General features: G+C 40.8%; 1 protein-coding gene across 1 annotated transcript in view; it reads right to left on the reverse strand.

The window, feature by feature from the left end:
- Positions 1-18,825, reverse strand: part of tekt1 (tektin 1) — a 31,079-nt gene that overhangs the window by 11,885 nt on the left and 369 nt on the right. The window contains exons 2-3 of the mRNA XM_061925442.2: positions 17,112-17,300; positions 16,869-17,034 (exon numbers count right to left, since the gene is read on the reverse strand). Of these exons, the coding sequence (XP_061781426.1) occupies positions 16,869-17,034; positions 17,112-17,277 (332 nt within the window). The 5' untranslated portion in view covers positions 17,278-17,300. The remainder of the gene's footprint in view (positions 1-16,868; positions 17,035-17,111; positions 17,301-18,825) is intronic.

Genomic DNA, 18,825 nt, shown 5'->3' on the forward strand with positions numbered 1-18,825 from the left:
AAGCTCTGTCATCCGGGGGGAGCTCAAAGTAAAGCCGCTGCTCCTCCACATCGAGAGGAGCCAGATGAGGTGGTTCGGGCATCTGGTCAGGATGCCACCCGAGCGCCTCCCTAGGGAGGTGTTTAGGGCATGTCCGACCGGTAGGAGGCCACGGGGAAGACCCAGGACACGTTGGGAAGACTATGTCTCCCGGCTGGCCTGGGAACGCCTCGGGATCCCCCGGGAGGAGCTGGACGAAGTGACTGGGGAGAGGGAAGTCTGGGCTTCCCTGCTTAGGCTGCTGCCCCCGCGACCCGACCTCGGATAAGCGGAAGAAGATGGATGGATGGATGGATGGATGGATGGCAATGCGGCCCCCGAGTCAAAAAGTTTGGGGACCCCTGGTTTAGCCCATCAGCGGGCCTTTTCGCCAATGGAACTTGTCTCTGAGTGGTCCTATACATGCATGCCAACTGTCTGATCCAAACGTTTGTTATTTTCTTGTGGAGACGAAACATGAGCAGCAACCTGTAACAATAAATCAACTCTTGATTGATTAAATGGCACAGTTGTCGTCTGCCACGTTGCTCAGACCTACATACTTCCTGTTCCTGTCTACAGCGCTTAGCTTCCTAGAAAATGTAGTATATAAAAATGCACTTCCTAGTTTACATGTATTTATATATTTATTTCACCTGTATTTATCCAGGGTAGAACATATTTTATTTGCAATGCTGACCTAGCAAAGTGGCAGCATTTATATGCTAGAGATGTTGATGTGTGATGATAATATATCATGGTCTCATAATGTAATTATATTATATTTCCCACAACGTGTGTAGTTGATGATGACTATGGCCTGACCTTGACATGAGACCAGATCATGGTGTTGGTGCGGATGCTGACAAAGTACAGTAGTATATTAGTATATGTATTGACCATGAAAATACTGTAAATAAGTCCGACCCTGAACTTTTGACCTAAGAAAATGGGGAGTTGTTCCAGGAATCTTAATCTTTTAGACTTCAGGGCCAAACTTTTCCACTTAAGGGGGACCCTGAGCCCACTCAAATATTAACACTGAATTACTAATCTTACTCTTTATTTTAATCATATTGAATAATTATATCCAACCTACTTGCAGTTTAACATGTTAATAACATTGTCAAATGATATAAAACCATGCGTTCATCACAAAGATTACTATTTATTTAACACATAAACCTTAGGCTTACTTAGGTAAGCCTGATAAGAAAAAAAAGTACTAACCGAATATACTGCATAAGAGGGAACTCATAAATAACTGACAAGAATGCATTAACATACAATTATGTTGTGCTAAAATAAATAAAATAATTAATGTTTCTTAACTAATCTGTCAATGAAATCAAAGTGCAAATGAAAATACAAATATACCATTTTAGTCATTATTTTTAAGCTTAAGAAACTTCTCTACGACTTTAGTGTCAGACTTTGTCTGTTTGATTGATATTATCATTACTGCCACATGTGGTGGAAAAGTGTATTACAACTAGCTGAAATGAATAATTATTTAGCCTAAGCCCGGTGTCAGCCACACTAACTCATCATTTAAGGTTCCCCTCCTTGGATAATTTTTTACACGGGTAAGTGCGCCGTCTATTTCTTGAATCTCCGTCTCTTAGCTTTGTATGGACTCATCGATCGTTTACAAACTGAGTTCGGAGAGGAAGTGATGCCAGAAAGACCGCGCTCCACACAGGAAGTTAAAGTTAAAAAGTTAAAGTACCAATGATTGTCACACACACACACTAGGTGTGGCGAAATTATTCTCTGCATTTGACCCATCACCCTTGATCACCCCCTGGGAGGGGAAGGGAGCAGTGGGCAGCAGCGTTGGCCGCACCCGGGAATCATTTTTGGTGATTTAACCCCCAATTCCAACCCTTGATGCTGAGTGCCAAGCAGGTAGGTAATGGGTCCCGTTTTTATAGTCTTTGGTATGACTCGGCCGGGGTTTGAACTCACAACCTACCGATCTCAGGTCGGACACTCTAACCACTAGGCCACTGAGTGGACTTTTCTGACGTCAAAAGTGACGTCAGAAAGAACGCACCACAGCCAGTTTCATACCAGACGCTTGTGGAAATCACACATGAATACCTTAAAAAAAGGAAACGCTCGATTGCAGCTATTTGGGATACATCACATCTCAGACGGCAACATAGCAATGTTGAGCGACAGTTTTAAATAAGGCCTGGAAGAACGGCAGCTTGGTGGGATATGTTTGTCAACAAGTGTGTTGTGCCAAAGGAACGGCAAGAGAACTTTGGAATATCCAGGTCAGCTGTGATTCTACTTAGCCAAGAACATCGTCCATTTGTCGAAGGGGAGACAACGAGAATGCGGGCTGCCGTGGACGAGGGAGTACTACGGAAAACAGTGAATGCATTTGGACTGGCAAAGCAGACTATCAGTTATTGTCCGCCATGTATGTCGAGCGATTACTCAACATCTAGTTTTGTACTCCATAACAATTGTGAAGCCATGAAGTGGTTACGACCGTCAAGTACGGCCGCCAATTTCAGCCTCCAAGCACAGGCAAGATTGCAAGAATGGACAATGAAGGTGAAGGTAAAAGAGTGAGGAATGTCCTGACCAGATATCTAGATCAGTGGTTCTTAACCTCGGTTCGATGGAACCCTCGGGGTTCGGTGAGTCGGCCTCAGGGGTTCGGCAGAGGTCAAGACACACCCGACTCATCGTGTAAATAAAAACTTCTCCCTATCGGCGTATTACGGATACGGCAACAGCAGAAGTCAGACTGATTTGCAGGTGTGTAATTTGTTGTGAGTTTATGCACTGTGTTGGTTTTGTTGTTTGAACAAGGTGATGTTCATGCACGGTTCATTTTGTGCAACAGTAATAAAACATGGTAACACTTTAGTATGGGGAACATATTCACCAATAATTAGTTGCTTATTAACATGCAAATTAGTAACATATTGGCTCTTAACTAGTCATTATTAAGTACTTATTACTGCCTTATTCCGCATGGCCTTATTATAACCCTAACCCTCTAACCCTGGCCCTAACCCTAACCAAATAACTCTAAACTAAGTCTTTTTTACTTAGAATATCTTCCCCATACTAAAGTGTTACCAAAAACATATAACTTTGTCTTGAATTTGAAAAAAAAAAAACTTTTATTTTTCACCAAAGAAGGGTTCGGTGAATGCGCATATGAAACTGGTGGGGTTCGGTACCTCCAACAAGGTTAAGAACCACTGATCTAGATCCTTAGTGTCATGACTTGAACTATGGCGTGGTTTGTTCTCCCGTGGTGCAAATGATTTGGACCATACGTGGCATGAAGGGGAGTACATGATTTAATTTAATATTATCAAAAAAAGAACAAACGAAAGGCGCGCACAATGGTGGAGGTAAAAAACTTGGCTAGTGAAAACAAAACTTGCACAAAGACAGAAACTGTGAACAATGAAACAAAAACTTACTTGGCATGGGACTGTGAACATGGCATTTATGCAGAGTGACGATAAAGAGTGTGTCAGGGGTATGAATGCGGATGTCGCCAGAAAGACAAACTGAAAACAATGAACTTAAATACTACAGACATGATTAGTGAAAACAGGTGCGTGACTCAAAACGTGAAACAGGTGCGTGACGTGACAGGTGAAAACTAATGGTTGCTATGGTGACAAAACAAACAAAAGTGCACAAAAAGTCCAAAAACAAAACCGAATATGACTAAAACAAAACATGATCACACAGACATGACACTTAGATTGATTGTTGTAAAATGTTCATTATCACATTGTTTACTTTCACACGTCCATTAAAGATATGATTCATGTATGATGGCTCAGTTGTGATTCACTACAATAGTCTAACAGTTGCTGATGGTGAGGCAAGCAAGGTTTACTGTTAAAAGAAATGTGGCAATAGTCTACATTGAAACACAGGGTAAGAATACACTTCCAGGTCACAGGTGACTAAGACACGCACATTTTTTTCCGCACATCAGAATCAGAATCAGAATAGTTTTATTGCCATTGTTTGAGAACGAGTTCACAAACTAGGAATTTTTCTTGGTGCAATCGTGCAACATAGAACACATAAAACACATGCGTATTAGGTCGCGTTGCGCCGGCGGAAGGAGGGGGAAGGGGGTCTTAAACCGTGGCATTGTGTGGATAAGGATAAGGTTAGGTGGGATATATCCTGGATAACCTTAGCGGGCTTAGTGTAGAAGCGGCCTAAGGGGCACTCGCGGTCCAACAATGGTTCAAATACACTGGTCGAAGCAGTTGAGGAAAACTGTAAAACATTGATAACATGTTCATAAAAACACAAGTTGATTCAACCTTTTTAAAAATGCAACTTTTATGGCAATTTTCTGAAAAAGCTGTAGCCAATTCCGGCATTTTAGGCTGCAATTGCATGAATTCAAAATGACGTCACGTCCAGCTCACTAATATACATGGTGGTCAAGCCAGCAGCTGTTCTCAATGGCTAGTAGGCGCCATTCATTGATTGATTGAGACTTTTATTAGTAGATTGCACAGTACAGTACATATTCCATACAATTGACCACTAAATGGTAACACCCGAATAGGTTTTTCCACGTTAATCAATTCATGGTAGCCTTTCTCGAAGAAAAATGCCCCATGCTTGCGTTGTTGTCAGCTGTGCGATGTCACGTCTTGGACTATGGCGTGGTTTGTTCTCCGGAAGTGCAAAAGATTTGGACCAGATGTGGCGTGAAGGGGAGTACATGATTTATTTTAACACTATATATCAAAAAAGAGCAAACAAAAAGCGCGCACAATGGCGGAAGTACAAAACTTGACTACAAACACAAAACTTACACAAGGGCAGAAACTATTAACAATTAAACAAAACTTGCAAACTATGGCATGAATAAAGAAAACTTACTTGGACATGGCATGAAGTGCGCAGAGGTTAACCGAGTTTGACAGGGGTATGAAGAGCATAAATGCAGGATGTCGCCACAAAGACAAACTGAAAACAATGAACTTAAATACTACAGACATGATTAACGAAAACAGGTGCGTGACTCAAAACGTGAAACAGGTGCGTGACGTGACAGGTGAAAACTAATGGGTTGCTATGGTGACAAACAAGAGTGCACAATGAGTCCAAACGTGGAGTAGGTGAAACTAATGGGTAACCATGGAAACAAGACAAGGGAGTGAAAAGCCAGAAACTAAAGAGTCCAATAACTAAACAAAACAAAACATGACTAAAACAAAACATGATTACACAGACATGACATGCGAACCGTTTAAATCGCTAAAAGGATAAACGTTTCTACAGAGATCCTCGAGAGGTAATCAACAATGGTGTAAGAGTGCAAGATTTCATGAAAAAAGATGACAAAAGTACCACGCGCTCCAGTCCAAGGGAACGGAGTCGAAGAATGCACGAGTTTGCAGTAACCGCTTCATTAAAGGTTTGTTTGATACACTTTTACCATTTAGTGTTTCCCATTTGAGTATTATCTTGATATTATTTGTATTTTTTAAGACACAAAGCACCAACTCGGCAAGTCTAAATAAAATAAATCAAATGTGAACAAAACCTGAAAGAGTTAAGCTTTTACCAAAGGCAGCAGTCATAAATGAAGCTTTCAGCACATACACAATGTTGACATTTATATCTACGGGCCCACATGTATAATATCAATGTTAATGTAACTGAGACTGTACAAATGGACCCAATAAAGGTCCATTACTATTAACTACAGTATCTGTCATTTAGCTGGGGGCACCCTACAACACCCGCACCCCACTGTATGTACTTATTTTGGTTTGCCTTTTCTTTGGCCCACCCCTATAATGTTATTCATTTTCTCTACCTACAGTAAAAAACAGCATCTATCTATATCTTGACAAAAAAACTAAGACTATGTGTTGTTTGGGAACAGTAGGTGATGGTTATGTGCAATAAAACTTTTCATGAACTCAACTCACCTTAATGTGTGTTCCTAAATTGGTGTTGGACGTCTAAGATGAAGAGAGCAGTTAGGATTTTGGTTTACAGAGTAAACAACTAAGGTTTTTGGTAGAGATGTCCGACAAATGCGTTATAATGTAATATCGGAAATTATCGGTATAGTTTTTTTTATTATCGGTATCGTTTTTTTTTTTTTTTTTTCGTTTTGTTTTTTAATTAAATCCACATAAAAAACACAAGATGCACCAACCCAAAAAATATTCCTCCCCTATTCACACTCATTCACACAAAAAGGTTGTTTCTTTCTGTTATTAATATTCTGGTTCCTACTTTATATATCAATATATATCAATACAGTCTGCAAGGGATACAGTCCGTAAGCACACATGATTGTGCGTGCTGCTGGTCCACTAATAGTACTAACCTTTAACAGTTAATTTTACTCATGTTCATTAATTACTAGTTTTAATGTAACTGTTTTTATATTGTTTTACTTTCTTTTTTATTCAAGAATTTTTTTTAATTTATTTATCTTATTTTTTATTTTTTTTATTTTTTTTTTAAAGTACCTTATTTTCACCATACCTGGTTGTCCAAATTAGGCATAATAATGTGGTAATTCCACGACTGTATATATCGGTTGATATTGGTATCGGTAATTAAAGAGTTGGACAATATCGGAATATCGGATATCGGCAAAAAGCCATTATCGGACATCCCTAGTTTTTGGCATTGTTTTCTCTAAACTTTGTGTAAATATGGCCAAGCAAAAATGATGCATATTTATTTGGGAGAGTCTTGATACCAATTTCCTTGACCCAGTCACACACCAAGAAGTTGTAGACCTCCATGCTTTTCCAAGTTTTCCTCGTGTAGAACGATGTCTGGAGCACACGATAGTTGGACATGTTTGTGAACTCCACCGACAAATAATCCTCACTCGACAAACCTTTTTTTTTTTTTTTGGATTAAGTATAGGGATCTATTTCATTGCATAGTTGGATTTTTTGCTCGTATATGCTTTTTGCAGGAAGATTTAAACCTCTTTTGTACTCAGTTTGCGCGCTGCTTAGCCATCTTAAGTTTGGTTGACCACCACTGGTTTTCACTTGCGGGAAGAAATCACTTGTCGGAACACAAGGAATGATCACAATAAAGCCTGCGAAATCCCTGAGGGCAATATTCCCTCTAATTTTTTATGTTTGTGAGCAAACGCACCAACTCCCTCAGTGGAGCACATGTGAGCAACATCAGACGTGCACACTGTGGCCACACCAGCGTCACACCTGTCCCAAACCTGACTAAATAACAATTTAAATGTTTTATTAAAATAATTTTCTGAAAAAAGTGATTTTGCCCTCTTACAATGACAATAACAAAAAAACATGTTTTTCATGACCTATGTGCTAGTATTGTATGTCTGGCTGCGGGTCCTGCCTTTAAAAGAAATGTTACCCCTTTCAGAGATTACATTTAGTTCCTGTAACTTTCTGCTTGTAAAATACATCTTTTTATTAGCATTTATGAAATCTAGTGACAATATTTCATGAATAACATCCTTAGATTAACATTCTTAATAAATGGCAGTAAGATAAGCACACATCTGATTGTGGAGTCAGAGTGTTACAACCTGGCATTTACACATTGTGTGGCGTTGGGGTTGTCCGACTTTTTGTGTGGCCATAAACGCAACACTGGCTAAGTGCCATGAGTGCGTGTGTTGGTGCAGGTGAGACAGAGCGAGCGGCTTCTGTTGAAACGACGGATGACAGCGTTGGTTTAAAGGGGAACATTATCACAATTTCAGAAGGGTTAAAACCATTAAAAATCAGTTCCCAGTGGCTTATTTTATTTTTTGAAGTTTTTTTCAAAATTTTACCCATCATGCAATATTCCTAAAAAAAGCTTCAAAGTGCCTGATTTTAACCATCGTTATATACACCCGTCCAATTTCCTGTGACGTCACACAGTGATGCCAATACAAACAAACAGCAAGGTATAGCGACATTAGCTCGGATTCAGACTCGGATTTCAGCGGCTTAACACTGTCTGATAAGATACATACTAACAACTATGAACTAGGTTTACAGCATATGAAATACATTTGGCAACAACATGCACTTTGAGAGTGCAGACAGCCCATTTCAGGCGCGCTAAGAACATATATTTTTCCACGATTTCAGCACTCAGGTTAACCATACCTAAATAGACACAAAATACTGCATTACACAAGACTACCCGAATGTACTCGAATGATTGAAAAAAATAAATGTTTTTAAGCTAAATTATTGGTAAACACAGTTTATGTATAATAATTTACCTAAAACCGCGAGTAATGAATAAAGTTTTCATCAATTAATATATTCTGTAGACATACCCTCATCCGCTCTCTTTTCCTGAAAGCTGATCTGTCCAGTTTTGGAGTTGATGTCAGCAGGCCAGGGAAGCTAGGGTCGATATTCTTCTCATGATCATCTTCGGTGGCATAAGGGACGGTGTGAGCCAAGACACCCAGGGGGTTTAGCTCGCTCGTCTGCGGGAACAAACTGCCGCCATTGCTTGCCGTGCTACCGAGGGCCTTTGTCCCTGAATTGCTCACACACTCCGGCAGATTCAATGGGGGTCTGGCGGCAGATTTCTTTGACTTTATCGTTGGAAATGCATCTGCTTTGAGTGTCGCAGGATATCCACACATTCTTGCCAACTCTGTCGTAGCATAGCTTTCGTCGGTAAAGTGTGCGGAACAAACGACTGACCATTTCGTCGGCTTTCCCCACACCCTCGTATTTTGAACAAATGTCGTCCAATTTCTTGCCACTTTCGCATCTTTGGGCCACTGGTGCAACTTGAATCCGTCCCTGTTCGTGTTGTTACACCCTCCGACAACACACCAACGAAAGTGAGAAAATGGCGGATTGCTTCCCGATGTGACGTCACATTGTGACGTCATCGCTCCGAGAGCGAATAATAGAAAGGCGTTTAATTCGCCAAAATTCACCCATTTAGAGTTCAGAAATCGGTGAAAAAAATATATGGTCTTTTTTCTGCAACATCAAGGTATATATTGATGCTTACATAGGTCTGGTGATAATGTTCCCCTTTAAGCCTGGTTTGTATGGCAGAAAATTACCAGTTTTTATAGATAAAAGTTTTTTTTACTCCTGTTTTTGGTGTGGTTACAAACAGTTCTGCTCAATAAAGTGATTGATGGAATTCCTGTCCGTAAAGTGTCTCGACAGACGATATAATCGAACTGTGTTGACAAAGATTGTTTTATTAATTGGAGCCACTTTTGTTGTCACCTGTCACTCACAGAGTTGCATTGCAAAATCATACAGAATAAATTGTAATGTGTTTATTTTGTTGAAAGTTCCGATGGGATTTTTGATTTTCTGCGCGGCATTAATTTGCAGTGCGCAGAGGACGCGTGAGCAGTGCGCAATTGCGCAGGCGCGTGTTATGTTATTGTTTTAAATAACACATCGTTGGATGACTTGCAGAACTGTCTTTTAATCACGATCACATATTACAAACGCTACTTCAACACTCGTGCGTACAAGGTGTGTACCTCTCTAAAGAGTCCTACCTGACACATACTATATATTGGTTCCTAGTAGAGATGCGCGGTTTGCGGACACAACCGCGGAGTCCGCGGATTATCCGCGGATCGGGCGGATGAAATTAAAAAAAATAAGATTTTATCCGCTCGCGGGTCGGGTCGGGCGGATTAATTAGATTTTTTTTTTTTTTTTTTTTTTTTTTTTTTGCGGGTGGCAGTTAAACCAATTGGGAAATATATATACATAGTTAAATGTTGTTACCCACATACGAAAAACGAGCAGGCACCTGCTGCATATGCCACAACAGAAGAAAAAAAAAGAAAAGAGATGGACACTTTTACGGAGCGGAGAAGGGACGCCTCGCCGGGGTCCAGGACCGAGGCCCCTTCCCCCGAGAGGGCCCCACCGGGAGCCGTAGCTGAGGCGATCCGCGAGAAGGGCCCGACGCACGTCCAGGGTCACTACCGCGCCCACCGCACCGACACCCCGCCTCGTCCGCTTTCGCCGCGGCCGGCGTCACGCGCAGCAGGTAAGCAGCTTACCTGCCCGCCACCCCCGTGGCCGGGGGCTCGTAACATGGGTCACTCCGCGCGCTCCGCCCGCGCAGCTTACCTGCTTGCCACCCCTGTTGCCGGGGGCGCGTAACAGGGGTCACTCCGCGCGCAGTGCGCTCACAAAAGGGGTGGGGCTCACCCTGGTTGATATAGAGAGCAGGACGGTGGCCATGGAATTTCATTTAAGGTTTGTGATAAACCATCAAACTCATTCGTTAAAAGGACTCTATAGTAATATAAAGCGAATTTTTCTGGACATTATCATGCAAGAAAAGTTTATTTTTGGGATCGCGATCACCGCGTAATGATTTTTAAAGGTTGCATTACATTATTAACTGTCCCATGTGATCAGCCAGTGCGATTGGAAGTCCATGCTCAATTATTGCCTCCGTAAATAAAACTTCGGCATTTATCACATCCAAAGAATCTGTTTGGGCGACGAAAAACGTTGAAAGTTTTCCACTTGTATTGCTAGCAACGGCATTAGACTTGTGTTTTTTTGTCCCAACGTGGTCTTTTACATCGCTAATTCCTCCGTGTCCGATCGAAAAATTTTGTCTGCACAAGGTGCAATTCGCGTAGTTTTCACCCTTTTTTTTTTTTTTTTATTAATATTAGATATATAACAACGGGCGGATGGCGGGCGGATGCAGTCCTGATCAAACGTTACATCGGGTGGATGGCGGATGGATGACGACTTTCTGACGCGGTTGCGGATGAGATAAATTGCCTATCCGCGCATCTCTAGTTCCTAGTCATTTGTAGACTCTTACTACCACCATGTGGTCAAACACTATCATTACATCCCTCTTTCTAAACTAAGCACCCATTGCTAATACCATGTCATGTATTAAACAAATAACTTGTTTTTCTATCTTGACCACATGAATATGCAATATTTTCAAAAACTATCCATGCACCACAGTATTAGAAAACATTTAAAATATTTTTTAAAAACATGAACTCTTTAGCTTGTCAATCAGTTTGATATTATACGAGTTCAATAATACACGTAGTCATCATTCACAGGTTTCTTGATCTGCCTTGTAGATCTTCTCAACACAGGTTCAGGATCGTCAGTCACATCTTCAATCATGTGCTGCATTGGCATTGTTTCACAGTCAGTAGGTGTAGATGAAACCTCGGACTCAGCTGTTGCTTGGTTTGAAACAGTCGGTGTAGATGAAACCTCGGACTCGGCTGTTTCTTGGTTTGGAACAGTCTCTGGAACCCTCAGCAAACTGCGACGATTGCGACGTAGTATCTGTCCTTCTTCACTCCTCACAGTATATGATCGTGGTGATGTTTCTTGAAGAACAGTAGCTTTGGTTTTCCAACCATCAGGACTTTCAATTCTCACTGTGTCACTTGGTGATAGTAGTGGGAGCGATTTGGCTGCTTTGTCATAAAACGACTTCTGCTTTAGCTTTTGTTGCTTTAGCTTCCGTTGTACTTTTTGACTCTGCGTTGGTGTAGACTAGTACGAAGCTTTCTGTTCATCAGTAATTCAGAGGGTGACAAGCCACACTCAAGAGGTGTCGCTCTGTAGCTAAGTAGTGCTAGGTATGGATCAGAGTTACTATCCACTGCTTTCTTCAAAAGTTGTTTGAGAATATGTACTCCTTTCTCAGCCTTTCCATTTGACTGTGCGTACAGAGGGCTTGACGTCACGTGTCTGAAATCATAGTGTTTTGCAAATTGCTGCCACTCTTTACTGTTGAAACATGGTCCATTGTCACTCACCACAGTATGCGGTATACCATGTCTAGCAAATATAGATTTGACATGCGTGATCACACAGTTTGATGATGTGCTTGATAGCAAAGCCATTTCAGGGAAATTAGAATAGTAGTCAATTACAACAACATACGCTTTGCCCTTCAAATAAAACAAGTCCATTCCCACTTTCTGCCATGGTGCAGTAAGAACTTCAGGCAATATCATGGGTTCTTTGGTTTGTTTGTTTCTGTATTTTTGACATGTTGAACATCTGCCAATCATGTTGTCAATGTCTTTGTTGATTCCAGGCCAGTATACAGTGTCGCGTGCTCGTCTCTTGCACTTTTCAATCCCTAGATGACCTTCATGGATTCTTTGTAGTATATCCTGCCTCAATGTTTGTGGAATGACTATTCGGTTTCGCTTCAGTAAAAGTCCATCCACAACACTTAGTTCACCTCTAACATGGAAGAACCGTGGGCTGGAACGTGGAGGCCATCCATTCTGCATGTTGGTAATAACACGCTGCAACTCTTCATCTTTTGCCGTTTCCTCAGCGATTTGTTGTGATTTTATGTCTGACACTGGAAGTGTAGCTGACACCATATTCACATGGTTTTGTACATCCTCTTCAGTAGCACTGACGCTGTTTTTCATGGGTGCTCTTGAGAGTGCATCAGCCAGTATCAAGTGCTTTCCAGGTGTGTAGATGAGCTGAAAATCATATGGCTGCATCTTCATCATGAAACGTTGTATTCGTGGTGTCATGTCATTCAAGTTTTTCTTGATGATGGAAACTAGTGGGCGATGGTCTGTTTCTACAGTGAAGGTAGGGAGACCATAAACATAGTTGTGGAAGCTCTGCAGGCCATATGCTAACCCTAGACATTCCTTTTCTATTTGAGCATACCTACATTCAGCCTGTGTCATGGATCGTGATGCATAGGCTACTGGTTTCCAGTGTTCATCATCAGCCTGTAGTAAAACTCCACCCAGTCCATCTTTTGAAGCATCTGTTGACACCTTTGTTTTCTTTGTAGGGTCGAAGAACGTCAGCACAGGTGCAGTAGTGAGTGTTTCCTTCAGTCTCTGCCACTCATTCTCGTGCCTGGACATCCCCTTGAACTCTGTGTCATTGTGAAGGAGTTCACGAATGCAGGATGTTTTCACAGCAAGGTTTGGGATGAATTTGCCAATATAGTTGACCACGCCCAATATACGCTGTACACCTGTCTTGTCTGTGGGACTCGGCATTCTTTGTATGGCGTGTATTTTTTCATCATCAGGTTGAACGCCATGTGCACTGAGCTTGTCTCCCAGAAAAATGATCTCTGACACTCCAAACTGACACTTCTTTTTGTTTAATTTGAGTCCATATTGTTGTACTCTTTCCAACACTTTGGTCAGCCTTTCGTTGTGTTCTTTTGCTGTTCTTCCCCACACAGCAATGTCGTCGATGTACGCTCGCACGCCTTCCAAGCCTTCAATGATATGTTCCATTGCTCTATGGAATATTTCTGATGCAGATTTGATCCCAAATGGTAGGCGTTGGAAGCAGTAGCGACCAAAAGGCGTGTTGAAAGTGCAGTATTTGCTACTGTTTTCGTCTAGTTTGATTTGCCAAAAGCCATTTGACGCATCCAATTTTGAGAAATATTTTGCACCAGCCATCTCACCGGCTATTTCTTCAAGTTTTGGTATTTGGTAGTGCTCACGTGTTATGTTTTCATTCAAGTCTTTTGGATCCATGCATATTCTTAGATCGCCATTTTTCTTTTTCACACAGACCATGGAGTTTACCCAATCTGTTGGTTCCTCAATTTTCTTTATTGCACCCAGTGTTGTCATCCGGTCCAGTTCCTTTTTGAGACGCTCTTTAAGTGCTGCTGGAACTCTTCGCGCTGCATGGACAACTGGACGTGCCTGCTCTTTAAGCTGTATTTTGTATGTAAAAGGTAAAGCACCAAAACCAGTGAACACATCAGCGTAGTTCTGCACTATTGAATCAGTTTCAATTTTTTGAGCGCTCACATCTGTGTTCACAAGATACACTCTTTTCACCAGTCCTAAAACTTCACATGCTTTGTCACCCAATATTGACTCACGTTCTTCAGTGACAACTGAAAATAGCAGGTAGTGCACTTTTCCTTTTACAGTGACTCTCAATTTGCATGTGCCCAGACTGTCAATGCTACGACCATTGTAGTCTTTCAGTGCAACTGTTGTTCTGTGGATTTTCGGTTTTTCTCTCAATTCCTTGATGTCTGACATGTTGATCAAGTTTGCCTTTGCACCAGTATCTAGTTTCATGTTAACTCGAGTTCCATTTATTTGTAGCGGTGCAATCCACTTGTCTTTTTCAACAGCATTGACTACTTCTTCAGTTTTATTTTCACTGTTCACTAGGCCAACAAAGAATGTTTCACCCAGATCAGTGTCCTCCACTACATTGACAGATTTTTCCTTTTTAGCGCATGGTTTTCCTTTAGCAAAACATTGTTTGGCAAAGTGATTTTTTTCCATAGCATTTGGAACACTGCTTACCAAATGCTGGACACTGCTTTGGCTTGTGCTGCGATCCACAGCGCTTGCATTGGAACATGACGTCACTCTTCTGCTGTGCAGGCTGCGACTTCCATCCTCTTGACACGACATGCACGTTGTCGCCTCCCACGCTGATGGCTGCGGTGGACGCCATTTCACCAAACGTCTTGACGTGCATCTGTGACAATTCTGCTGCATGACAAATTTGAATGGCATTCTCCAACGACAATTCTGTCTCTCTCAACAGTCTTTCTCTGACTTTTTTGTCTTCTATGCCACATACAATCTGGTCCCTTATCATAGAGTCCTTCAGTGTAGCAAAGTTACAAGCCTCAAATCAGTCACAAAACTGTCAAAACTTTCTCCATGAGCTTGCACTCTTGAACGAAACACATATCTCTCATATGTCTCATTCTTCTTGGGAGAGCAATGAGCATCAAACTTTTCAATGACAACATCCAACTTGTTTTTTTCATCTGGATTATCAAACACAAAAGTGTTGTAAACTTTAATGGCATGTGGGCCTGCTATTGTAAGCAGTAACGCTACCTTCCTTGCATCCGGCTTATCCTGCAGTGCCATAGCCGCCATGTACAGCTGGAACTGCTGCTTGAAGGTGCGCCAATTGCTGTCGACATTTCCACTTAGCTTCAGCTTTTCAGGTGGCTTCAAATCCATGTCGCTTTTCACAATACACCACTTCAATTTTCGTTCACTCCTGGTACTAGTGATGGGTCCGGCAACACCGATGCATCGGCGCATGCGTCGAGCTCATAGAGCGAAACCCTGTGTTGGTGCGTGTACCGCTTTTAGAAAGTCACGTGACCGATCATGAGCTGTTTTGGTCACGTGACCGATACGCGAACTGTGTCGCACTGACGCTGACTCTGTGCCCTGTGAGCGGATCTTTTCTACAGCCGGAGAAATACTAACTAAGAAGAGAAAGCGTCTAAAATTTAATACGTTGGAAAAACTGTTTTTTTTTTTTTTAATAAAAATGTGTTAAAAAAAAATAATAATAATAATTTCCAGGTCCACAAGCATCCTCATTCACAACACGTTCTCTTAAATTTCCATGTTATGATACATGTTCACATTATTTGACTGTATCTAAAAAAGACAAAAAATATATTTTTATTTAAATGAAGTTATGAAATAATCCTAAATGAAATACAATGACTTGGTTTATATTATTGTATATACTAGGTCAGTGGTTCTCAACCTTTTTTCAGCAATTTACCCCCTGTGATTTTTTTTAATTCAAGTACCCCCTAATCAGAGCAAAGCATTTTTGGTTGAAAAAAAAAATACAGCACTATGTCATCAGTTTCTGATTTATTAAATTGTATAACAGTGCAAAACATTGCTCATTTGTAGTGGTCTTTCTTGAACTATTTGGAAAAAAAGATATACAAATAACTAAAAACTTGTTGAAAAATAAACAAGTGATTCAATTATAAATAAAGATTTCTACACATAGAAGTAATCATCAACTTAAAGTGCCCTCTTTGGGGATTGTATTAGAGATCCATCTGGATTCATGAACTTAATTCTAAACATTTCTTCACAAAAAAAAAAAAATCTTTAACATCAATATTTATGGAACATGTCCACAAAAAATCTAGCTGTCAACACTGAATATTGCATTGTTGCATTTCTTTTCACAGTTCTTTTTGACAGACATTTTAGTGACAAACCTGAGCTTGTGCTTCACTGAGTTTATGAACTTACATTCATATTTTGTTGAAGTATTATTCAATAAATATATTTATAAAGGATTTTTGAATTGTTGCTATTTTTAGAATATTTTTAAAAAATCTCACGTACCCCTTGGCATACCTTCAAGTACCCCCAGGGGTACGCTTACCCCCATTTGAGAACCACTGTACTAGGTCATAAAATCAGTGTCAGTTGAGTCGGTCCATAGGTTGCCTGTAGGGATTTTTAATGTCCAGCAGATGTCAGTATTTAGTGACACAATATCGACACAGTATCAATACAGTTTTGCAATGTGTCGAAACGCTTCATGACGCCTCATCAACCCATCACTACCTGGTACCATGTTATGTTATTGTTTTAAATAACACATCGTTGGATGACTTGCAGAACTGTCTTTTAATCACGATCACATATTACAAACGCTACTTCAACACTCGTGCGTACAAGGTGTGTACCTCTCTAAAGAGTCCTACCTGACACATCCTATATATTGGTTCCTAGTCATTTGTAGACTCTTACTACCACCATGTGGGCCTTACTGAATGACCGATGCGTGGGATTCTTTGTTTGGGTGTTCAGTTCAGGCAAACAGACAGACTGCTTTGTGCAAAGTTGGGCCGAAAAATAACCAAGGAATATGAAAACTAGGGCAAAATCTTGTCAAAAACCGAAACGTGGGTCGTACAAAAAACAAGATCGCCATACATTGGATTGCTTTTAACTTCTTTAACGTACTTTTTTTTTTTTTAAACTGCGTGTAGAAGTCTGTAAGGGAATTGAACACTTTATAGGTTGCAGAATTCAAAGAAAAGCTCACCTCTCGTTCAGACAAAGAACGGTTACTCGAAAAGGCTCCTTGCACATCTCAATGGCTTTCACCACTCTGTCCTGCAGCGCAAAAAGCCGATCCGTCTCCAAAATGTTCTCCTCCAACTTCAGCTCGAGTTCCTTCTTCACATACTGAATGTCTCTGACGCGATGGTCTGTCCAACACAAGACATGTCTCTTGAGTTCATCTGTGTGGGACCAAAGAGCACTTCTCTCATGTTGGACTCGTTACCCAGTTTCTCGCTGTCGTCATCCTGCAGGCGCTTGCAGGATTTGCTGCTTTCCTCGATCAGCCTCATGCATTCTCCTCTGAAGAGCGTGGAGTGGTTACGGATGACCTCAATGCTGTCCAGAGTGGATCCACCAATCAGCTGAGTGTTTCTTCCTTGCACGGACATCTTTCTCCACGGGTGATTGGTCACTGACCGTACAAACAAAAACAGAATATAATCATAGTTCTGGGAACCGTCATCTTAATTTTGGGCCTTCCGATTTTTTTTTCCACCCGCCACCCGAACGCCTCCCTAGGGAGGTGTTTAGGGCACGTCCGACCGCTAGGAGGCCACGGGGAAGACCCAGGACACGTTGGGAAGACTATGTCTCCCGGCTGGCCTGGGAACGCCTCGGGATCTCCCGGGAAGAGCTGGACGAAGTGGTTGGGGAGAGGGAAGTCTGGGCTTCCCTGCTTAGGCTGCTGCCCTCGCGACCCGACCTCGGATAAGCGGTAGAAGATGGATGGATGGATGGATTTTTTTTTCATGGATTTAATAAGACAACCAGGTACTTCAGATTTTTCTCTATTTCACATAGGGACATAATTTTACATAGTCAACTAAATATTGTAATAAATGTGAAGATTAATGTCCCAGAAGGACTGCAGGTAGTAGTGTATTTAGCAAATCAATAAAGATGTATGTTGGAAAACATAATATATAATATAAAGTATATGTTTAAAATAAATCAATCATGAAGGACCCAAAATGAATAAGATATTAATAACCACGATGAGTGTATGTAAACATCTGACAGAAACTGTATATGGCCGCATAAAAAAAAACAAATAATCAGTATTAGGAGTCAATAAGCAGGGGGTTGAGTTAAAAATGCTAGGGGTGGGCAGATCAACTCAATTATTGATTCTAAGAGTATCCTTATCGGTTCGATACTGGCAGATTAGGCTGATATTTTCGGTTCTCGCGTTGTGTTTAAATTCTCACAGTGTTTTTGTTGTGCTGTTTGTACAAACTCGGGGAGGGAATAGTTTATTGGACAAAGGAAAAAGACAATGGGTTTGAATGAGAGCAAAGAGTGTGTTTTTTTTGTTTGTTAATATCTTTACTCATTTTGCCCAAAATAAAAGGAAATACTTGTAATATTATTTTGTTCGTATTGTTACATTGTCTCATGATATTGTATTGTTAAACTGTTCACCAATAAGTTTTTTTAGAGGGAGTGTGGAGTTAAAATATATGTTCACGATCAACAAATTAAAGGCAATATCATTCAACGACCTTGACAAATTTCAAGTAAAAAAGTATCGGTATTACCCGGCATTTACGTGGTATCGAATCGAAGTTTGCAGTATCGCCCACCACTATTGAAAAAGCTTTTGTCAGAACTAAAATGCTTTTGGTGTGTTCCAGTTGTCCTGGAAAGCAGGAATTACCAACCTCACTGTCAGAAAATTGCAAAAGTACCAGAATAACGTCACTACTCACAATCTTTACTATTTAGAAAGTCGCGTATTTAAGTTAAAGGGGTACTTAGTGCTAGATTTTTAAACAACCATTGAGTCAAGTCATCCGTTTTTTTCATCAATGTCAAAATAATTAACGTTCCCTTAACGCAACTGCAGTCATATTTGTGACGCTAACCGAACGTGTATTATTTAACATTTGTGGAGCTTATATAGCTTTAATTAATTAATGTGTATTTATTTGAACTTG

The sequence above is a fragment of the Nerophis lumbriciformis genome, linkage group LG30 (genome assembly GCF_033978685.3).
Source record: "Nerophis lumbriciformis linkage group LG30, RoL_Nlum_v2.1, whole genome shotgun sequence".
NCBI classification, from domain to species: Eukaryota; Metazoa; Chordata; class Actinopteri; order Syngnathiformes; family Syngnathidae; genus Nerophis; species Nerophis lumbriciformis.